At 40.2% G+C, this 21,167-nt stretch overlaps 1 protein-coding gene across 2 annotated transcripts in view; it reads left to right on the forward strand.

Moving 5' to 3' along the window:
• Positions 1-21,167, forward strand: part of LOC140235322 (uncharacterized) — a 147,022-nt gene that overhangs the window by 28,406 nt on the left and 97,449 nt on the right. For both annotated transcript variants that reach the window (XM_072315350.1, XM_072315359.1), the window contains exon 2: positions 2,741-4,410. In XM_072315350.1, the coding sequence (XP_072171451.1) occupies positions 2,751-4,410 (1,660 nt within the window). In that variant the 5' untranslated portion in view covers positions 2,741-2,750. The remainder of the gene's footprint in view (positions 1-2,740; positions 4,411-21,167) is intronic.

Raw genomic sequence — 21,167 nt, forward strand, 5'->3', positions numbered from 1 at the left:
TGCCAAAATAGATCCTTGTCATTTGATTGGTTGTTTGACATTGATCATTCGTCCCATTTCACTATGACGTCATCATCCGTGTAATTATGGCTCCATTTACCGTGCAATTTTGGATCCATACGATTTGCTCCATTGCACGCAAGCCGAGAGCCCGGCACACTACGCGTGTAAAACGCTTGCATTTGCATGCAGTGTGTGTATGCGACGGCATGCTAGCATAAAGTGCTCAGTGAGCACTCTCTCGATCTCAGATTCTCTCTTGTTTCTAAATTAGTAAAACATCAAATGACAAGGACCTATTTTAGGCATTATATAATAAATGTTTTTCATTCATGCAATGGACAGAATATTTCATTCGGTGAAAGATGAAATCTGTGATCCATTCAGCTCGGCGCTGCGCCTCGTTGAATGGATCATTTCATCTTTCACCTCATGAAATATTTTGTCCATTGCACTCATAAACATTTATTATTTGTATACTACATGTATTTTGCTCTCTCTAAGTAATCGCCTGCACACACCGTAGTCTCGGGTATAGCTAAAAACTGTGAAAATTTTGAAACAGAATACCTCTATGGGCATTTTCTGGCAGGTAGCTTTTAACTTTGTGCTTGTAATTACTGATAGTTGTAAGATCTGAGCCCTGTTTATAAAACTTGTTATTAATAACAAGTTACAATAATTGTTATAAGCTACTGAAATCCTTGCTTCTAATTGGCTGAGAGCAAAATTGTTATAGAAATTTGGCAGTTGTTTAATACTGATAACAAGTTTTATGAAACGGGACCCTTGTAGCTCAGTTCGCAAGAGTTCCTTGAGGCTATCAATACTCTTTATGAAAATGCTAGGACACGCTCCATGCAGAGCAATTGACTATTTTGTGGCTGCTTCTTTGCCTCGTCTATTATGCATGGAGATGACTTAGTAGATCTTTTTACCCTGCATCAGTATGGTTACAAGTGTGAATGACTGTCACTTGTCTGTCATATCGTGACGCCCTGTCACCATGGAATTGTCTCGCATGTATGCAATGTACATTTTTAGGTATCCATAGAGCGAGCCTACGTAATATGCCCGGAATGCCTGGGTTTACAGATTCACAGGTTTCCTTGTATAATGCAGGTGGATAATGTGCTGTGTACAGCAATTTGGTGTACACATATGTATGTATGCTACATTATCTATTGACCTGGGCACCGTTTCATGAAAGTTGTTAGCCCTAACAATGTGTCAGTCTCTGACAATTTCAGTAAAATCCTTGATTTTGATTGGCTGAGAAGCTCTGGACACTAACTGTTACTATGGCAATTGTCAGAGCTGACAACTTGGGTAAAAAGACAAGTGTGCATTGTTATTTAAAATCTTGCAGAGCTTTCAGGTCCTGTATTGTCTTGGATCCTGAAACTTTATGAACCATTTGTCAGCTGTTTCAGCTAGTGTGTTGTTTTGTCTCAGTGAAGTAGGAACTGATGCTTCTATGCCCAGTATGGTTATGTGTTATAAGTCAAAGACAACATATTGTAGGAGCGTATTTGTATCAACCATTTAGCTGTTTATTAATTAAAAGCATCTTTTCGATACAAACATTATACAGAAAGGAAGGCATGTTGCTTGCCTAGTTTAGATTAAAAAAAGAAAATGATGGAAGATTAGAGACCTTGCACTCCAATTTCTAAAGCAATATTCATTTCTCTTCTAGCTATTATAATGGAGATTGATTGCACTCTATTCCAGTAAGCATAGTCTTGCTGGTACTTTGCCCTTGTACATGGTCTGCATCATGTTGATGGTAGATGCATTTATCTACTCACTTCTGGCATAGAATTTAGGCTTCCAAACAACTCTCCGGGAGATTTTGGCAGATAATAAACACAAAGCTGTTTTGATTATATAGTTAGAAGCGCCCTTTTGAAACACCAAAAATAGTGCGATTGCAAACGCATTTGAGCCAGAAGCGTGTTTCTGTGGAGATGATAAATGTAGAGTTGTTTTGGAACGTGTTTATAGCTCAGACCTGCCCACGCCAGCCACTTCCACCTTGGGTCAAACTCCGCAGTGGAACTGTGCAGTGACAGTGCCTCCTTCTCATCTCATGATGGAGATGATAAATGCGGCAACGCGAGAAACGCGAACCGAAAGGCCTTTGCAAACGCGTTTTGATAATGGGTATTGAAACATGTTTCAGACATGGGAAAGATGATAAATGCAGCCCATGACATTTCAAATTTGCTAGCCCAGGTGATCTATTAAGGATATGGGTATTTCACGTTCATCTGGTAGGGGCACTGATTCTAGTGTTTAAAAATTTTGGTAACTTTTATTTTGAGAAAAAAAAAAAACCAGACAACTTTGTAACAACTTTGTAACCAAATCTAAATCGGGGTATTAGCATCATACAATACAAGTCTGTGATGTATTTCACCTACTGGTAATTCAAACCTTAGATTGCAGTAAATGCAAGAGTCATTATTGATACTCTCCAGCTTTTTGTACATCCTTGGGCAGGTACATGTGAGTTGGTGTTTAATCCTTTTGTGCTATATATTGTTGGGGACATGCCAATAGCTGGAGAAGATGTGTCTACAGATACTGCTTTGTCTATATTTGGTTGTTTACTATACTTTTTAATGATTTGTGTTGTTAAAACACATGACATGTTTACTTGGCATGATCAGTACATGATGAACATATTAGTCCTTTGTGAATGCTTAAAACATGTTTGTTCTTTCCTTTCTTGCAGTGGTGTCACGATGGCAACAGGCAGCCACCTTGCAGTTAATCTGCAAGAGTTGGAAATGCTGAAACGTGAGATACCCCACCAAATGCCAGCAGGTGTCCAGCGTAGCACATCCCTGGATAGTATGCCTCCACCTGCACAGCCCGCACCTGTGGCTAATAACACTGCCAACAATGACCGCCTTCAGCAGCAGCAACAGCAGCAGCAGTCTATGGTTGGCATGGCCGACATGCACAACTCCCTGTCCTCACCCCCACAGGCTTGTCCCGTACAGCGAAGCCGCAGCCTTCCTCTCCTGGATGCCAATCAGGACATACCACCAGAGATCCTGGCCCAGCTGACAGAGAGGGACAATGATCAGATCATGGTAGCCAGTGTGGGACAACACTCCATGCAACAGCAGCAGCAGGAGCCTCAAGAGCAACCACCACCCCAGCAGCAACAGCAGCAGCAACACAACAACATCAGTAACAGCATCAGTTCAGTCAATTCGATTAGCATTAGTAATGTAGTGTCCAACACTAGTAGTATCAATAATTTCCCGTACACAGAATATGCGTCATCAACTCAGCACAGGCTTCTTACTCAGCCTCAACTCCAGCAAGCAACTCCCCTTTCAGACAGTGCACAGCCGTTGAATCTTAGTCAGACTGCTGAAGTTCGGCAGATCCTAAGCCAGAGCTTTGGCCCGCAGCACATCCAGCGAGCCACCAACTTTGCTGGTCGACAAGTCCCCGTTCCCAGGGATTACCTCACACAGGGATTTGACTGGACCAACATCCCTCAAGCAAGATATGCCATCCGCCCTACCGAACCCCGCCTAGGGTTTCCATCCATGTTGTCTCATGGTATTGGCCAGATGCCACCTGGGTTCAACACAGCAAACTTTGGGGGCAGAGCCATTGACACTTATGGTGTAGGAGCAACTGCAGAAGGTGTAAGGTATAGTATGCCTGGTGCAATGAACTCCAATCTACAAAAGCACCATGTGCCCCTGTCCATGTTAGCCCAGCGCCATGCCTTCATCAAGGAAGAAGGTGGTCGCCAGTCCCCCAAAGACATTTCACGTGTACTTAATGTTCCAATGGATCAAGCTGACAACAACAACGACAAGTCATCACCAAACATTCAGGCCTTGTCAAATAGCACAGGGAGTAGCATAGCTGAAAAGAATATGATGCCTCTCTCTGTCAGTGTCTCTGTTGCCTTCTCGGAGCCGAGCCAGGACAGCCCTTCTTTCTCACAGCAGAGCAACAGCCCTGCACTGTGCAAACCAGCAGCTGATCAAACCCTGAGCATGATCAATTACCATGAGGACCACCTCCTGTCAGACAGTGGGCTCATGTCCAATAGTCCGGTGCCGAGCACCCTTGACGAGTCCTTCCTCAACAGCACCATGATCATCAACTCCACCTCCGGAGCGCGGCTCGGCGATGCAGCCAACCTGACCGGGTTGGACTCGAACCCACCCAGTGTGAAAATGGAAGGCTTTGACCTCTTTGAAGGGAGTGGAGATGTGGATGAGCAGAACTACATTACAGACTCCATCTCTCCCCAGTCCTTGAGTATGGATGCAGCAGATTCCAATCATGGCTTGCCCAATGCCATTCAGGCAGGTCAAGGCAATCCTCGACCTCTGGCCCATGCTGGGGTATCTCCTGCGCACCAGAGAGGTAAGAATAGACTCTATTTCACTCTTTCCTTTTGTATGGACTGTAGATTTTGATGTAAAATTTTTTGTCCAATCTATAACTTCTCTATTTCCTACTGCCTTTCGTATCCTAAAGTATGTGATGTTAGGAAATAAAGTTGTAGTCATAGATACTCCCCCCCCCCCAAAAAAAAAGTGCTTTTGAACTGTTTGTCAGTGATTTTATTAGAATTCAATCATATCTATGCAGTATGGACTTGAATGGATACACACTCTGTAGATAACTTGTCATTCATAAAGTGGACTCAAGCCACACACTGGCAAACATAGCTTGAAATGTAAGCGCAGGTAAGACAACAGTGTGCTTGCCCAGATGGTGATAATGATTGCACTGTGTACCCTGTGAGTGTTTGATGACAGGATTTACTCTGACCTATCCCATGGATGTGTCAAGGTCCAGTGGATGGCTCATTGTGCTTTCAGCAAGACTGTTGAGGGTCTGAGCTGCATGATGATCCTGGCGCCCTACAGCAAGGCCATTTGTGCCCAGCTATCCTGTGTACTCAGACATTACCAATATTTTTGTAGATGGAGTTTGTACATTATTTCTATTTAGGTTTTTTTTTCTCTTTTTTCTCACATGTCTGCTGGGAAGCATCGAATGCATGTAAGCAAACAACCACCGGACCACAGCTTGGAGTCCACTCCAAAGATCTTGGCAATGAGGATAGATTGCCTTATGTGTTGTTCTAAATTGCCTTGTTTGTATTACTGTGGGTGGATTTATATACAGTGCGTTCTCGAAGGGGTTACATGGCAATTCATGCTGCCAGTGGGAGTGGAGAGAATGCACCGTTGATGTGGGTCTGATTCCAGTTACTGGGATGATGATGTTGCAAAGTTGACGAGTTCTGTACTGCGGTGGAAGTGCACAAGATAGAACAAATATTTTACAATTTCTGCCACTCACCCGGTAGCATGGGGAGACTGTGCATTGTGAAGCTTGGCTCAATTGAGATATATTCAGGAATCCCCATAACAAATTGTTTTCTTCCACTTTAAATGCAGCACACACACACACACAGCTGAAGAATCTGACCAGAGTAGTGTAGCATGTTACTGATGCACATACATGTATGCTTTAGTGCATACATTTGCTGACAGGCCAACTCTTCCCAGCAGGTCTCTTCTATCTAGTTGGGTTTTTCGAATGTACCCTGGTGGGCAGCGAATGAAGAATGATTCAATTGGGCCAAACTTACTATCACATAGTCTCCCCACACTACAGGGACTTACAACACATGAGTCCTGACAAAAGTTTGTTGCATTATTGCATGTACTCTTTGCACAATAATTGTCTTGCCCTTCATTAGGCCAAAAAAAAAAAAATTGTTGCATTGGGGTAACATGAGATTTTCAAATAGGGTCGGTCGGGCGGATTTTTTTTTTTTTTTTTTTTTTTTTTTTTTGCTACCTGCATTTTACGTGTAAAACTCGTGCTCAGCTCAGTAAACAGTTACAACTGCTGCACCGAATGTGCTGTGTTCATCTATTCTACAAATCATTTATGAGGCCGATATTACTGGAATTATACCCCTTCACAGAATTTAGAGATGTTGAAATCCCTATCCTGAATGTTTTCACTTCATATTTTACTATTTTGACTTAGATAAGATAGATGCAAATTGACCCATATGTACGATCTTTTCATCGCACACGGCGATCTCTATTACAGTCCCACATATACAGATTCGTGTAAGTTCTCCACACAAGAAACCTACGACAAAACTGTGCACAATATATCGCAGTCTGAATGCTACGTATACACTGAATAAATCTTGTTAGAGTCCGTGTTGGAAACAGATGACGTACTGATCAAGGAAGGCTTTTGCGAGGCGCTAGATCTCTCCCTCGTACATCCGATATCCCCAGAGCCGTTTCCACTTCCGGGTTTGTGCGATCGCGATCGCAATCAACAAGATATTTGATATCGATAGCAAAAAAAACTAGACTCGTAATTTGTCAAGACTGACAAATTAGGTGATCCGATTTTTTTTTTTAATCAATGATTCGAGTTTTCACCTGAGATTAGGGACATTGGTCGTGTGATGTTTGGATTCTCATTTTGAAATGAAAGTCAGACCTGCCATCTTGGGTACCGAATTCCGTATACACTATCAAAGATGCAGAATGAAGTATATTTGACCTTTGACCCCACTTTGCACCCCCCAGATGGCATCTGAGCAAAAAGTGGTTATTTTGTGAAATGATTCTTGTAACATGGTCTTTGCGTGTGCAAAATATGGGAAAGATAAGACATGTATTCACCAAGATACAGGATGAAACATTTATGACCTTTGACCCTAATTTACATACCCAAGATGAAATAATGTACGTAACATTAAATAAACATGTGCAAAATATGGGGTTGATAGGGGTTATTTTTCTTGAGTTATTGCAAAGAAAATTGGAAAAAGAAAGAAATATGAAAATACATCGAAGATAACCTTTAATTTCAACCACGTTTTTGGACGTGATCCCGACATACAAAGGGAACACGTACGATAGCGCAAAGTCTCAGCTACAACATATTAAAATCTGGGAGAAATTCACCGAAGGGTAAGTGAGCTAGTGCTCGATAAAGACAATCATGTCAATTTTCACATCTAGAAAAATTCCCTCCCATAGAGGTAACACGTCATAACGAAGATAAAGAAAGAAGTACATATGACCTTTGACCCCGATCTGCACAGAGAAGATGTCATCTGAGCAAAAAGTGGTTATTTTGTGAAATGATCCTTGTAACACTGTCTTTACGTGTGCAAAATATGGGGAAGATAGAACATGTATTCACCAAGATACAGGATGAAACATTTATGACCTTTGACCCTAATTTACATACCCAAGATGGCGTCTGATGAAGTAGTTGTTATTTTATGAAATAATGTATATGACATGAACTAAACATGTGCAAAATATGGTGGTGATAAAGTATGTTTTTCTTGAGTTATTGCAAAGAAAGTTGGAAAAAGAAAGAAATATGGAAATACATCGAAGACAGGCTTTGATTTCAACCAAGTTTTTGGACGTGATTCCGATACCGTATGAAAAAAAATGAAGGGCACGCTCCCGATAGCCCAAAGTCTCAGCTACAACATATTAAAATCTTAGAGAAATTCATCGAAGCATAGGTGAGCTAGTGCTCGAAAAAGATAGTCATGTCAATTTTCATTTCCAGAAAAACTGCACTCCCATTAAGATAACACGTGAACTGGTCAAATTTGACAAGATTACATTCAATCCAATATTACGAGGTGATGCCGTCACCTAATCAAAATGTTGTTATTATATTAATGAAAGAGCATTTAGTAAGCTACAACATACTGAAATCTGGGTGAAAATTGGCAAAGGATAAGTGAGATACGCTCGAGTGAACTTGTAATTTGATGACGTCATTTTGAAAATTTACTTTTTTTACTTGATAAGAAATTTGATATCTTTTCATCATTTTTCCAGCATCGTCAACCCATGAAATGACATGTACAATTCATCAGCTTTCAGAATATGTAAAGAAAATGGGAGGTCACCGTTCATCCTGACGAGTAAAATCGGATTTAAAATTGGCGGTTTTTTGGCATTGTTGCACTGTATATCGCCATTGACGCGCGCGCGGAATTTCAACTTTGACGGGCCCGTATGACGTCATATTGAGTCGGATTGACTTGAAACTTGGTAGACGTATTCCCTGACATTTCAGGCAGGCGATAAGTGTGAAAAGACGGGAAATTTCTATTGCATATGAGCTGTGCGTGCGTATATGCACGCGCGCGTACGCATCCGTAAATTTTTTTCAATTTTTCAAAAAATGCTCTAAATGGTCTGAAACGTGTGCAAAAAAAAAATTGAGTTCGATTTGAGCATACAAATATTTCAACGCGCGCGTACGCGCACGTTTTAAGGTATAGATGAATTTTGAGAATATGAGTAGAATGCGCTTGACTTGAAATATATGTGACGTAAATTTCATTGAAAAATTCTATTCCATTAATGAGATATGATTGAGAATGTGTTTTCATATAATGACGTCATAGTGACGTCACGGTCGACTGATCACTTTGATTTTAGTTCGATTGCCGTCTTTGGGAGATGATACATATATGGTATAAGTTTGAAATTGATAGGAAGAGGACTTTCTGAGCTAATCGATGCACAACTTTTGGGGAGAAATAAGAAGAAAAAGAAGAAGAAGAAGAAGAAGAAAGAATCCGTACAAAAACAGAAGGTGATCCGAGAGGATACTCGGATCACCTAATAATAAAAAAACATGGGGTCGGCGGAATTTTTAGGGTCGGGCGGGTTACGCCAATGCAACAATTTTTTTCTTTTGGCCTTAGCGTGGTGTAGGGTGTAGTAGCTGTTGGGCTCAGATGACTCAGAATCAAAGTTCATACTCTGAACATAGAGGTATGTTATTGGAGGAGGACAAGATACCGTTGCTGGCCCAAGTGCAACAATTTGCAGTCATGAATCCTGTAATATTGATTGAATGCTCAAGCACTGATCACTGTGATTAACACATTGTAAATTGTTCAGTGTTGTATACATGAGATGAGCCTGACTCTGCATGAAGTTCAGAGTGCATCACGGATAAAATCAAAGGATCTTTACTGTAATGCAATATTAACGCAGGTTTATAACAACTCACATCCAAAAAATTGTCAACAAAGAACAACACCTCATATCTGCTCACCCCCCCCCCCCCAATCACTATGAAACCATTGGAAAATCACAGATACAGTTTTGTCATGGAGCTTCAAAAATACGTTGCAAAGGAGATTTCCTGTCATGCATGGAGCACTGCAGTACAGAAGTAGATGTTCTATGTTTATTCAGTGGTACATAACATTAATACTTATGTGATTCAGGCATAACATCATTTTTGGAAGCAAGCTGTAAAATAGCATAACAGTGTGAATGCAGATAAACATTGATTTCATTCGTAGAACCTAGCATCAGATAGATGTGTGTGTGTATGTGTGTGTGTGTGTGTGTGGGGGGGGGGGGGGTTGTAGCATTGAGCAGCTGTAAAAGCCTGGACAACAGGTGTTAGACTCATGCTGAGGTACACTTACATTGTAAAACTACCACCCCTCTTACAAAATTTGTACACTTACACATACACACACACATTGTATGCAAACCCTCACAGGCTGGACGGATGCACAAATAAGATCATCCTACAGATTCAGTGCCTAAATAGTAACATGTTTCAGATTTTAACCACACTGTGTCATTGAGTTTGATGAGTAATTATCATGCAAACTACCGTAAAGTTCCGTGTATTAGACGCACTATTTTTTCGTCGGAAAACATTGAAAATCGGGGGTGCGTCGTATACACGGGTACAGTCGAATCACGGAAAAAAATCTGTCATGTACACCCAATTTTATAAGGCCAACTTGGGGCCATGTATGCCCATCGACGTTTGGAAGGTAAGCAATCACTAAAACTTCGGATAAATGAGCGATCTTTCAATCTGGACACACACAAAAGCTGCAAATACGAGATAAACTTACATCGGCCTTGTGCAGTAACGATGTATCAATCTGTCCATAGACAACAGCTGTAACAGCACTGCTGTATGCTACGGATGTCGGTCTACCAAGCTACCAACAGCCAACCTAGTAGCTGGAATACGCGATGTACAGGTATCATTACTAAATTACCGATACCGTAAAACTTATCAATGTACTAGTATCAATATGGCCATAGACAAAAGCTGTAAAATACGGAGTAGGATCGACACTATGTCACGGTAAATATGAACGATGTGTGAAGCATGCATGCATATCCATGTCGTTTGTTTGCTCTTCATTTCACGAGGCCAGCTAGGATAGCACAGCTGCACTGTAGCTAGCTAGCTAGCTAGCAAGCCTTTTGCAAAGGCAGCAGCTGCAGAGAGGCTCTTGCAATGGACTCGCGTGCACACAGCGATCAGATCGGAGCACGCTTGCCCGTTGCGCGCTGTGTGTGCAAGTCCATTGCTCTCTGTGTGCGTGTGCTGAAATTATAGCGAGCTGCCTTTTGCATAAGGCTAGCACTGTGCATACAAGCATGGTACAAGAGACACACATGTTACTGGTAATCCCTCCGGGCGAAACAACAGTGACCGTAATTACCGTACGCACCATACGTCTCGCCGTATGATCCCTCTGCTACACTTGTTGATGTTTTTCTTATTTTTCGTAATGAACCTTTCAGTCTGACATGCGTCAATATGCGAGACACCCTCTGCTATGTATGACAGCTAAGATCATACTGTACACTGATCATTAAAGTAAGATATGCATGACACATGTACCACGATTGAAAGGCGAGACAATAGCGAGTACCGAGACAAGTATCGCATTTTGCGTCTTCCATATTTTGCCGATGTCCGATGAATACCGTTAAAAGAAAGTATAAAAGGAAACGAAAAATAGAGCAAATACATGCTGCATTCTAGGGAAATTTTGAGCTGAAATAATATGTATGACACACGCAATATTTGCGTGCAAGTTTTCGTGTTTTTTTTTTATTTTTTTAATTTAGTTCCGAAAGTAGGGGTGCGTCTTATACACGTGTGCGTCTTATACACGGAACTTTACGGTAGACATCCTTGTGTAATCAGCACATTTACAACTATTTGCAGCGCTGCCAACATTGGAAACTAGTTGAGAGTGAGACTCCCATAGGCCAATGCTATAATTTAGGAGTCAAAATGAGTGAGATCAATAGAAATGCATGCAAATGAAATAAAGTTTTAGAGTGAGAAAGGACCAAAATGAGTGAGTCTCACTCTCAATGAGTGAGAGTTGTGTGCTGATGGGACTCTGCACTGTATACATTATCAACAAAAGTGACTTGTTTGTAGAATGAGACTTTGCTCATCACCTCCCCTCCTTGTCTTTGTTTACTGCGTGCTCCAGTGTATGTCTGTGAAATTACCATGTAAGAAGTACTACTGTAGTATGAGGTTTTGCAGTTTGGGGCTTGATTCCAGATTCTTGTCCTGATGAGACTGCTATAAATGCATGTTTCAGTGTCACTGCAAAACTCTCATTAGTGTTCTTTGTCTCTTTCTCTTTCTTGATGGACAGGAAGGATATGATGCTAGTACATGTACTTTATAAATGCAAGGGTATATGTGTGTGTGTGTGTGTGTTTGTTTGGAGTGAAGGAATAGCTCTACCAAACTAGGGATGAAATACAGTGCACTCCCGTTATAACGAACACGGTTATATCGAAATTCCGGTTACGACAGAGTTAAAATCAAGGCCACAACATCATACACTCTATGTATTTTTATTGTTTATTTGTTCGGTTAGAATGAAATTTCGATATAACGAAAGAAAACAGCCGGTCTTGGGGACTTCGTTATAATGGGAGTCCATTGTATTGGGTTAGCCCATCTCTGTCAGGGATGGAGATTGGGAGGGGGAAATGTTTGTACACGTATCAGGTGAAATATATTCCAGGGTCTCGACTGATTATGTCATGCAGCGCACGTTAGCTCACAAAAATTGGAAGGTGTGCAACTCCAGCGATGTTTGACGTTTCCACCAGTTTAGTCGTGGTTGAAAGATCGCTTGTGGGGGGACCACTCTCCTGAGCATGGGATGGGGCATTGAGCATAATGAGTTGATCTGAGGGACAAGTGTGTGTGTGTGTGTGTGTGTTGTGTGTATGTGCAGGAGTGGAAGACTGGATTTGAATGTACTTGCAATGAACTTGCGAGTAGTGGCCGAGTTACTCCTGCAGTCCTGTGGGCTCTTGAGAAGTCCAGGGCAGTATTGATCCGAAGCGGGGAGAGAGAGAGGGTGGGGGAGAGAGGGTAGGGGTGGGAAAGGAGGAGGATGGAAGAGTGGGACTGAGGGAGCGATGAACAGCGAGAGGAGAGGAGAAAGCTGCTGATGCAGTCACACGGATAGAGGTGATGTAATTCATACCCAGTGGCAGTGCATGTAGTTATAGAGGTCTTCATGTTGTTTGGCATTGAGGTTAGGGATAATTTGTGACCGAGTTCAGAGGGGTTTTGGAGGGAATACCGTGCAGAATGTCATCGTCTGGGAATGGAGGGAAAAAATAGTGAGATGTGATAATTCAGGGGTAGATAGATGAACAAGTGGACCACCTGAAGAAACAGCAGCAGCAATGGTTAAGATGCATAGTTAAACCTGTTACAACTTGCAACAACAGTTTAATATGGTATGACACTGAGAACATGTCTTATCCTTATAGCAAGGAATTTTAAATCAGCAACACTGAAAATGCAGATCTTTAGATGCAGATTTATAGTAAGGCATTTCTAATTTGAAACTTGCTTTGTATTTCCTGAGATTAAAGCCTATGAAGGCAGTCCAGCTACCACAGTGTATGGTTGTACCATTCACATTCCCTTCTGCTTCTTGGTGGATTGACAACTTACTGGTTTTCAAAGTTATTTCATACAATAGCATCGACAGAAAGCTTGCATGAAGCTTGCCAGATATATCATTCTAATCTAAATGCATTGGGTAGGCCTACTGTATTCCAAGATAAAACATTGCCTTGTGATATCTTACAGTTTGAACAAATTGAATGTCTTAATTCTTAAATAGTCCTCTGGGAATGTTCTATAACTTAGAAATAAATACATAGTTGACTAGCCTGTTATATGTTTAGATACCACTTATAGTATGTATCTAATAAATACATCACATTTTTCCTTTTGAGAATAGTCCTTGTAAAAGTGTATACTGTGAAATGTGTTTGCCTTTGGTGGGGGAGGGGGGAATCTGCAGCAGATTGCTTAGTGGGACATGATTTGAGTGTCAAATTAATTTCATCTACAACCAAGGACATTTCCACTGGAAATGTGATATTGCAAACAATTGCCTGTTATTTGTAGATGAGGAAGAAAGAGCTCTTTGGAAGAATTTAAAGGTCAGAACTTCTGGTGAAAATTCTCCTAGGCTGCACATGTATCTGTAATGCCCATGTGGGTGATATGTCATGGCACAAAATACACAGCTGTGACTAATCCTGAGCGGATCTTTAAAAATAGCATCTGCCTGGTAAATGTGCTTGTACAAGAAGGGTAGTAAACACACAAACAGGAAGCAAATGTAGAATAGGGGTGCAGTTTTCCATTGTACACTGCCCAACCCTCTGCATTTAGTGTACGGTAGCAATGTCATCCGTGTAGAACTTGTAAAATTGTACCAAGGATTATGTCATTGGAAGTACAGTATTTATCTGCAACAGAATTTATACTTATGTCATTGCTCTTGATGTAGAATGATTTCCAGTCAAATACCCTACAAGCTTCAATTTTGCGAGCATGACATTTCACAAATTAGGAGAAGAGTGAGAAGATTTTGCAAGTGGTTGAATTTGAGGAAGGGAACTGCATTGGTGGAATAACAAATCAGTATTTTCCCTCAAGAAGAAGCAAAGTTAGCAATATTACGTCTTCGAGGTGGTATAACTTACATTTCCAAGTGTTATCATTGAAAACAATATTTTGACATATTGTTTACTCTGAGGCACTGTCAACTCCTAAAATTTGCAAAGTCAAACTAGAGCGAAATGTTCAAGATAAACAATAACAGATGTCTATGGATAGAGCATGCAAAGTAGAGCATATGGTATGTTATGGAATCTATTATCTACGTAAAATGTATCTTGCCTGTTAATATATTAATCCACTCTATGTTCAAGTAACCTTAACCTGTTGAGGACTGGTCCCGATTATACTTTAGGCAGGTGTCTATGGGAAATGTGTTTTATAGCAAAATCAGCTTGTCCTCCATATTAAGACAAACAACTGTTGACAGTTCCACTGAAATTAGAAGTGAAATGAGAAAGCTGCAAAATTCAGTTGTATCACACATCATCACACTGATAATAGTCACACTCGCATTATGTGCAAATTAGGTGGCTGAGATGATGGTTTCATCAGCTCGCAAGTTTCTCACAGATTGCATACTCCACCATTTTGTGGTCTAAAAAAAAAAAAGCAGAAAAGTGCATCATATCCTTCACATTAGACTATTGTTGATATGAAATAGCTTTGCATTGGTTACTTTCAAGGAGAGGGGTTGTAATTGTCACACTATTAACCAAAAACAACATGTTGTTTTGTCAAGATTTGTTGTGTACAAACTGAAGGAAAATTGCAAGGCGATGGCAGGTTATCATACAATGTATGCATTTGTGACCATTGTCTCAGTTTTGTGTAAATATATGAATGCCTACTATTCCATGTGTGATTTATTTCAGTCAGAATAATACATGCATTTCAGAATGTATTATCAAGGCAAAAAATTCGGAAGATTCTGGCTTTTCATCCCTTGACAGATTCAGAAAGGCTGCAGTGATAGTAAAATGCTCTGCATCGGGTCTCTGTAGTAACTCAGTCTGTGTTCTCCTGTACACTCGAGCAGTTGTCAGCACATTTTTACTTTTTTTTCAATGATGAACTGAACCCAAGCAGAAAGAAATCATAAGAAAGCAATGAAACAAAAGTGACAGACAAGGGATGAAAAGATATTGACGAATGGAAGCAAAGGGGAAAACTTGGTACACAATGATTGAATTGTTACACTATGTCAACTTGCAGTATCATCTGGGCATTTCATAATTGTATTGTCAGTAATCTCCAATGTTGTTAGAGTAAAACCCCATTTTGGACCAACTTTACCTGCTGGGTACCAGTGAACTCCCATCGGTTTAATGCAGAGAATGCCAGTTGTTATCACTTGGTATGTCTTTATCAAACTGAAATTCAAACTAGCATGCTATTTTGTGGTTTAGGAAAATAACCCAATATTACGAATGTACATCTTCATCAACTCAAAAAACTCAGACACAGAACTCTACATAGAGTTCTGTGGGCTCAGCGAGCAGTTCAAATGATGAGATAGAAAGAAATTTGGGCTGATGGAGATGCAACCCAAAGAGGCACTAATTCACAAACTTAACCAAGATTTTGGGGAAAATGTTAGTAATTTTTATATGCTGGTTACTGTTCCAGTGAACTTCCTCCAAGGTTTTTAGTTTTCTCTGAATACTTACTCTTGCTCGACGACAACTGGAGTTCCCAAACTTGCATTTAAGCCTTGAATCATTGGGTGCATGGCACTCGACATTCTTTCATGCCATTTGTGAGTACTCTCAGCAGGTGTTGAATACTCATTCACTGGTGAATGGACAATTCTGTCCCTCTTCATGACAATGTTGCCTCAAGCACAGACCTATCTGCATTACCCTTTGCAACAAATAATACAGATAGTCCATGGGCCAAGAGCCGAAAAATGGGTTGTTGGTACCATCCGAGGTGGCAAAACCTTTTTGGTGTCATTTTGTTTGTCGGACATAGATACGCTTATCAAGCTATGATAGCATTTCCAAATGAGTAGCTTAGTCATAATAAATGAATTTTTAACCAATTTGGTCTCGTTTTTATATCCCTATACTTCTGAATCGAAACTAACCGGTATACAAAGACGAGCACTGCCTTCTGTATGTCCATGGAGCTAACAGAGCTCCATGGTATGTCCACAGGTGTTCTGTTGTAAACGCGGTGCGCTTAGTCTTTATTCAAGGCAGCGAAGGGAATATCCAAAGGGTTATGATGTCCACAGCTGTCACGCGGTGCGCTTAGTCTTTATCTAGACCAATGTACCGTTATCATATCTAAAGTTCCTAATAAAAGGGATGATCTATACTGTTTTTATACCACCCTCTCAACAAATACATCAGTTTTAAACAAAAGTCACTCTGTTCATTTCCAACATTATTAATTATAATGTATTGTAGTGTACCGGTACATTGTTTTTGCATAATCTTTCATTGTTGGATGGAAATAAAGCGACATTGGCGTGGTATTAGCGTTTTCACCGTAGCGTCTTCACCGGAAAATGATAAATAATTGAAAAATACGCTAAAATTCACGAGAAATTGCTTTTTTGTTGTTGTTGTTTTTAGATAAAAGGATATACACTGTATTATAAGCTTTGGATATTCCCTTCGCCGTCTTGAATATTAAACTAAGCGCTGTGGACATCATAACCCTTGGATATTCCCTTCGCTGCCTTGAATAAAGACTAAGCGCACCGCGTTTACAACAGAACACCTGTGAACATACAGAAGACAGTGCTCTTCTTTGTATAGCGGTTGGTCTCGATTCAGAAGTACAGGGATATAACAGCGAGACCAAATTTGTTTAAAATTCATTTACTATGACTAAGCTACTCATTTGGAAATGCTATCATAGCTTGATAAGCATATCTATGCCCGACAAACAAAATGACACCAAAAAGGTTTTGCCACCTCAGATGGTACCAATATCTGGCCTGTCCCATGGACTAAGATGATTAATACAGTTGAACCTCTCTTATCCGGCCTCCCTTTATCCGGATCTCTCTATTATATGGACGCAATCTCGCAGTGATTTTTGTTTTAATAATTACGGGAGGAAAGGGGGATTCCTAACTCCTTGAGAACTCCTACACAAACACACATGAATTACATATTACTTCGAACATGATTAACATACATTACATCAAATTACCTTCCAAATTGCTTACCTTCAGACATTTTAACAGCCCCAAACATCCCCAAATGTAACAACGGAAGGTTGCAGTATACACATTACTACATGTGGTACTACAATTCGCTACATCAGTACATGTGTATACGTACGTGTATAAAGCATTGAGTCTCCCGTATCCGGCCAAATCCCTTATCCGGATGAGCCCCGGTCCCGACTTGTCCGGATACGAGAGGTTCAACTGTATATCATTTGCATTGCCCATCTGTCCTGGGCTGTCAACATTCACAAGCATGCACTTGCATTTCAGATTAATACATGACAGGTGTCCCATAGGTTGGGTATAGAAGTTTGTGGTCAGTATTGCAGGACATTAATAAAAGGTGGGCATACTGTAGAAATATTTATTCAAATTTATGGATTGTTTTTTCCCTAGAGGACCTAGTATATGGTGATATTCAGCTCTCCAATTTCTGATCCAAATGCCAAAATTTTTTGTACCCGTTCAGATGGACTGAAATATCCTAATTGCATATAATGGTGATGATTTTTCGACCAAACTGTGCATGCGTGAAATCCAGCGAAATGATGACCTTTGCCCCTGTGTTCATGCACTGTTCTGAATGATGGGATAGAAAATCTTGAGATTATTTGCTCCAGCATTCAGACACTTGACGCAGTGCAAATTATCACAGCATTTTTCAAATAATATACAAGATTTCTTGGGATTTGGATCACAGTGCAGATTGTGCTATTTAGTGAAACATTTATGTTGACACTGGCAAAAATCTTTAGGTGCGAATCCCACTTTAATTCATGTCAATGTGGATGCCACTCTTGAGATTAAACTTTTGTTTAGTTTATATCTAATATTGTAAACGTCAATATTTTTGTGTGATTAATTTTTCATGCTTTGTGGCTCAAAAACAGCAATTGCTTTATACTGGTACAGTTGAACCTCTCCTATCCGGACAAGTCGGGACCGGGGCTCATCCGGATAAGGGATTTGGCCGGATACGGGAGACTCAATGCTTTATACATGTACATATACATACACATGTACTGATGTAGCCCATTGCAGTACCACATGTAGTAATGTGTATACTGCAACCTTTTCATTGTTACACTCAGCAACAGACCCCAAAATAGAGGTGTATGTTAATGTTGGAAGTAATATGTAATTCATGTGTGTTTGTGTAGGAGTTCTCAAGGAGTTGGGAATCCCCCTTTCCTCCCGTAATTATTTTTTAAAAAATCATGGCGAGATTGCGTCCATATAATAGAGAGATCCGGATAAAGGGAGGCCGGATAAGAGAGGTTCAACTGTATGTTTTCATCCAGTTCATAGAAAATGCATGAAAATTGAATGCTATGGCCTGCACAGAAACTACTACATTGACACATGTGCTCAAATGAATAATACTGATAGTACCAGGGCACACATAACACGTGCACACTCATTGTCCAGAAAGGCATCACTGACAAAGTGCACGATTCAACCCGTTCAAAATGTACAGAGAAAATCACAAAGATATATTTGCAGGTTTGAGAATTGCTTGCCAGAATAGCTTGAAATATACGAAAATTTATGTATCGCGAATATTTCTGCATTTACAGTAGCTCGTGCAGGACTGCTTGATTGCAAGCCAGAAGGAATGGAGTCTGTTAACAGAGGTGCCTTTCAGCACAACAAGTGTGACAGGTTTTGGTGAGCAATTCACACATCTTCGGTGCTTAGGTATACACACCCCTGCATACTGCTACGGCATTTCCTGTCATTGTGAGACAGGTGTGGCATACACTTCAAAGTTTCTGAGGAAAGTGTCTGTGTGTTTGTCTGTTTGGCTGTGTGTGAGTGTCTTTGTGTGTTCCTTTCCTCTGTGCTCTGTCTGCTCTGAAGAGTTTTGGCAGGCAGAAATATTCGAAAGTAAGTTACCATTTTGAGAATGATTCAGAGTTTCATTAACATTGTACAGTGGTCACCGCTTAATCGGGAGAGGTCTGGAGATAAGATTTTCTCCCGGGAGTTTAAGCGGTGACCGGCATTAGCCTGTGCAAACCATGTGACATGAAGCCCAACACATGGGCATTACACTAAACCATGCACAGGTACTAAATTCACTGATAACCACAGCAGCAAGTACACACATGCTATGACACACAGACACAAATGGCAATAAAAAAAAAAAAAAAAGACAGCAGTTTCATAACTTCGGCAAATGCATTTGAGCTCAAGGTGCATACTTATTAAAGGGTGTGTACAGTTCTGGTTGAGGTGAGAATTTAGCTTTTAATGTTTTGCGAGATATTCAGAAACCACTCTATGAGATGTCAAAGAGCATGCAATTCTAAGGGGTATCAAAAGTTTGTTTGATGAAAATCGGTTTTGAAGTGGCTGAGATATAAAAAGACAAGGTGAAACAAAGAGATCTTAATAAAAGGCGTGGCCTGTCGCCTTTTATTATTATCACTTTTTGGGGTATCTCGGCCATTTGAAAACCGATTTTCATCAAATAAACGTTGAATCCTTCTTAAAATTACATGCTCTTTCATATTTCATAAGAGGTTTCTCATTATCTCTCTTAGGAATTTTCAAAACAAGAATCCCCACCTCAACCAGAACTGTACAGTCCCTTTAAATCACAATGCCTACGACTCAGTCAATGCAGAGAAAGAGGCAGCACTACTAACTTTAATGTGTTAACATGCACATTACGACAGCATTGAGTGCAAAGAACACTTTTTTTCTCATATCCATGCCTCTTTGTTATGTGTGTGTCACACATAAACACATACACTACACATATTCTATGCACATGCAGGGAAAGTAGCGGCTGCAGGTAGGGAAGGTGACTCTGTATCGCACTGAAGGGGTGGTAAGTGCATGAGTAGAAGTTGACGCCGCTCAATATGACCGCTTACACTAAGTCCTTTGTAATCAGGAAATGGTCAGAAAATAACCCTTCTGGTAAGGAACTGAAATCCTTGTGATTATTTCTATGGATTTACTTCTTATTTTCAAATGGAAGTGTTTCAGCCTGAATTTGTCCCAATATTTAAAGCAGTATATGGTTCCAATTAAGTGGTGGAAATAACTCAGGAAAAATTTGTTACATGAAGTTTTGTTCCACTTAACCCATTGAGGATGGACTGATTTTGCTACAAAACACATTTCCCATAAACACTTGCCCGAGGATACTCGGGACTCGTCCTCGATGGGTTAAGCAAGGTTCCTGCTAAAACGGTTCTCAATTAATGGGTGAGCACTGTACATTTGTACTTGATTACATTGTTTTTGGTTCATTTAGCATCTATATTTCATAGTGTTAATCTTATTTGTTGGAGTGAGATAATGCACATTCCTCAGCTAAGATGTCACAGATGGGAAACTGAATTTTCTGGCTCTTGTTTCATATTTAAAGATATAATGATTCAAATCAACTGAAACGTCACGAGTAGGGAAAATCGACACTGAGGTACTTCATGAGGGAAACAATAAAGCTAGTAATGATAATCAAAACACAAGATTTTTTTTTTCTGGAAATCCACATTGTTTATTAATTCATGTTACAACTCTAGTTATATTCCATGTTCCAAGCATGAGCTGGACATCTTTTCTGTTTACTGAGCAGGTATGATGTGTGAGGGTCCATATTGTTGTACAGTACTGTCGTGTGTTTGGGAAATACCCCCTTATCAGTTTTGAGATAAGGTATGCAGTGTAGCTTGTGAAAGCTGTGAAAAATAACTGAGTTGTGTTTCAACTCACCAGTAGGATTAGGACAAAGTGCTTGAACATTTGGATGTGAAATGGAGACCGATATGAGACATTCAAAACTTTTTTTGCCTTAATGACATCACCATGTACTGTCAGATTTTGTAAGTCTCTGACAAGCTTTCACTAAATGTTATAAACATAGTCACACAAATAAAAAAATTAAAAAAAAAACACTGTCAAAACTAGAATCTGAGTTGATGACAGTGTGGTCTGTTTTTTGCAAGTACACGTACTAACTAGAGGACAGTGCCACAGTCAGCCATAGAGTTGAAGTGTGAGTAATTCAGCCTGCTCCATCTTAAGGCAAAATATACATTTATCTTTTTTATTTCAAAATATTTTTTACTAATTTTTGTGTATACAGTTCATATATGCAGTCATGTTGAAGAGCCCACATTACTGAGAAGTCTTCTAAGATAAAGAAGAT

The sequence above is a fragment of the Diadema setosum genome, chromosome 1, assembly GCF_964275005.1.
Source record: "Diadema setosum chromosome 1, eeDiaSeto1, whole genome shotgun sequence".
NCBI classification, from domain to species: Eukaryota; Metazoa; Echinodermata; class Echinoidea; order Diadematoida; family Diadematidae; genus Diadema; species Diadema setosum.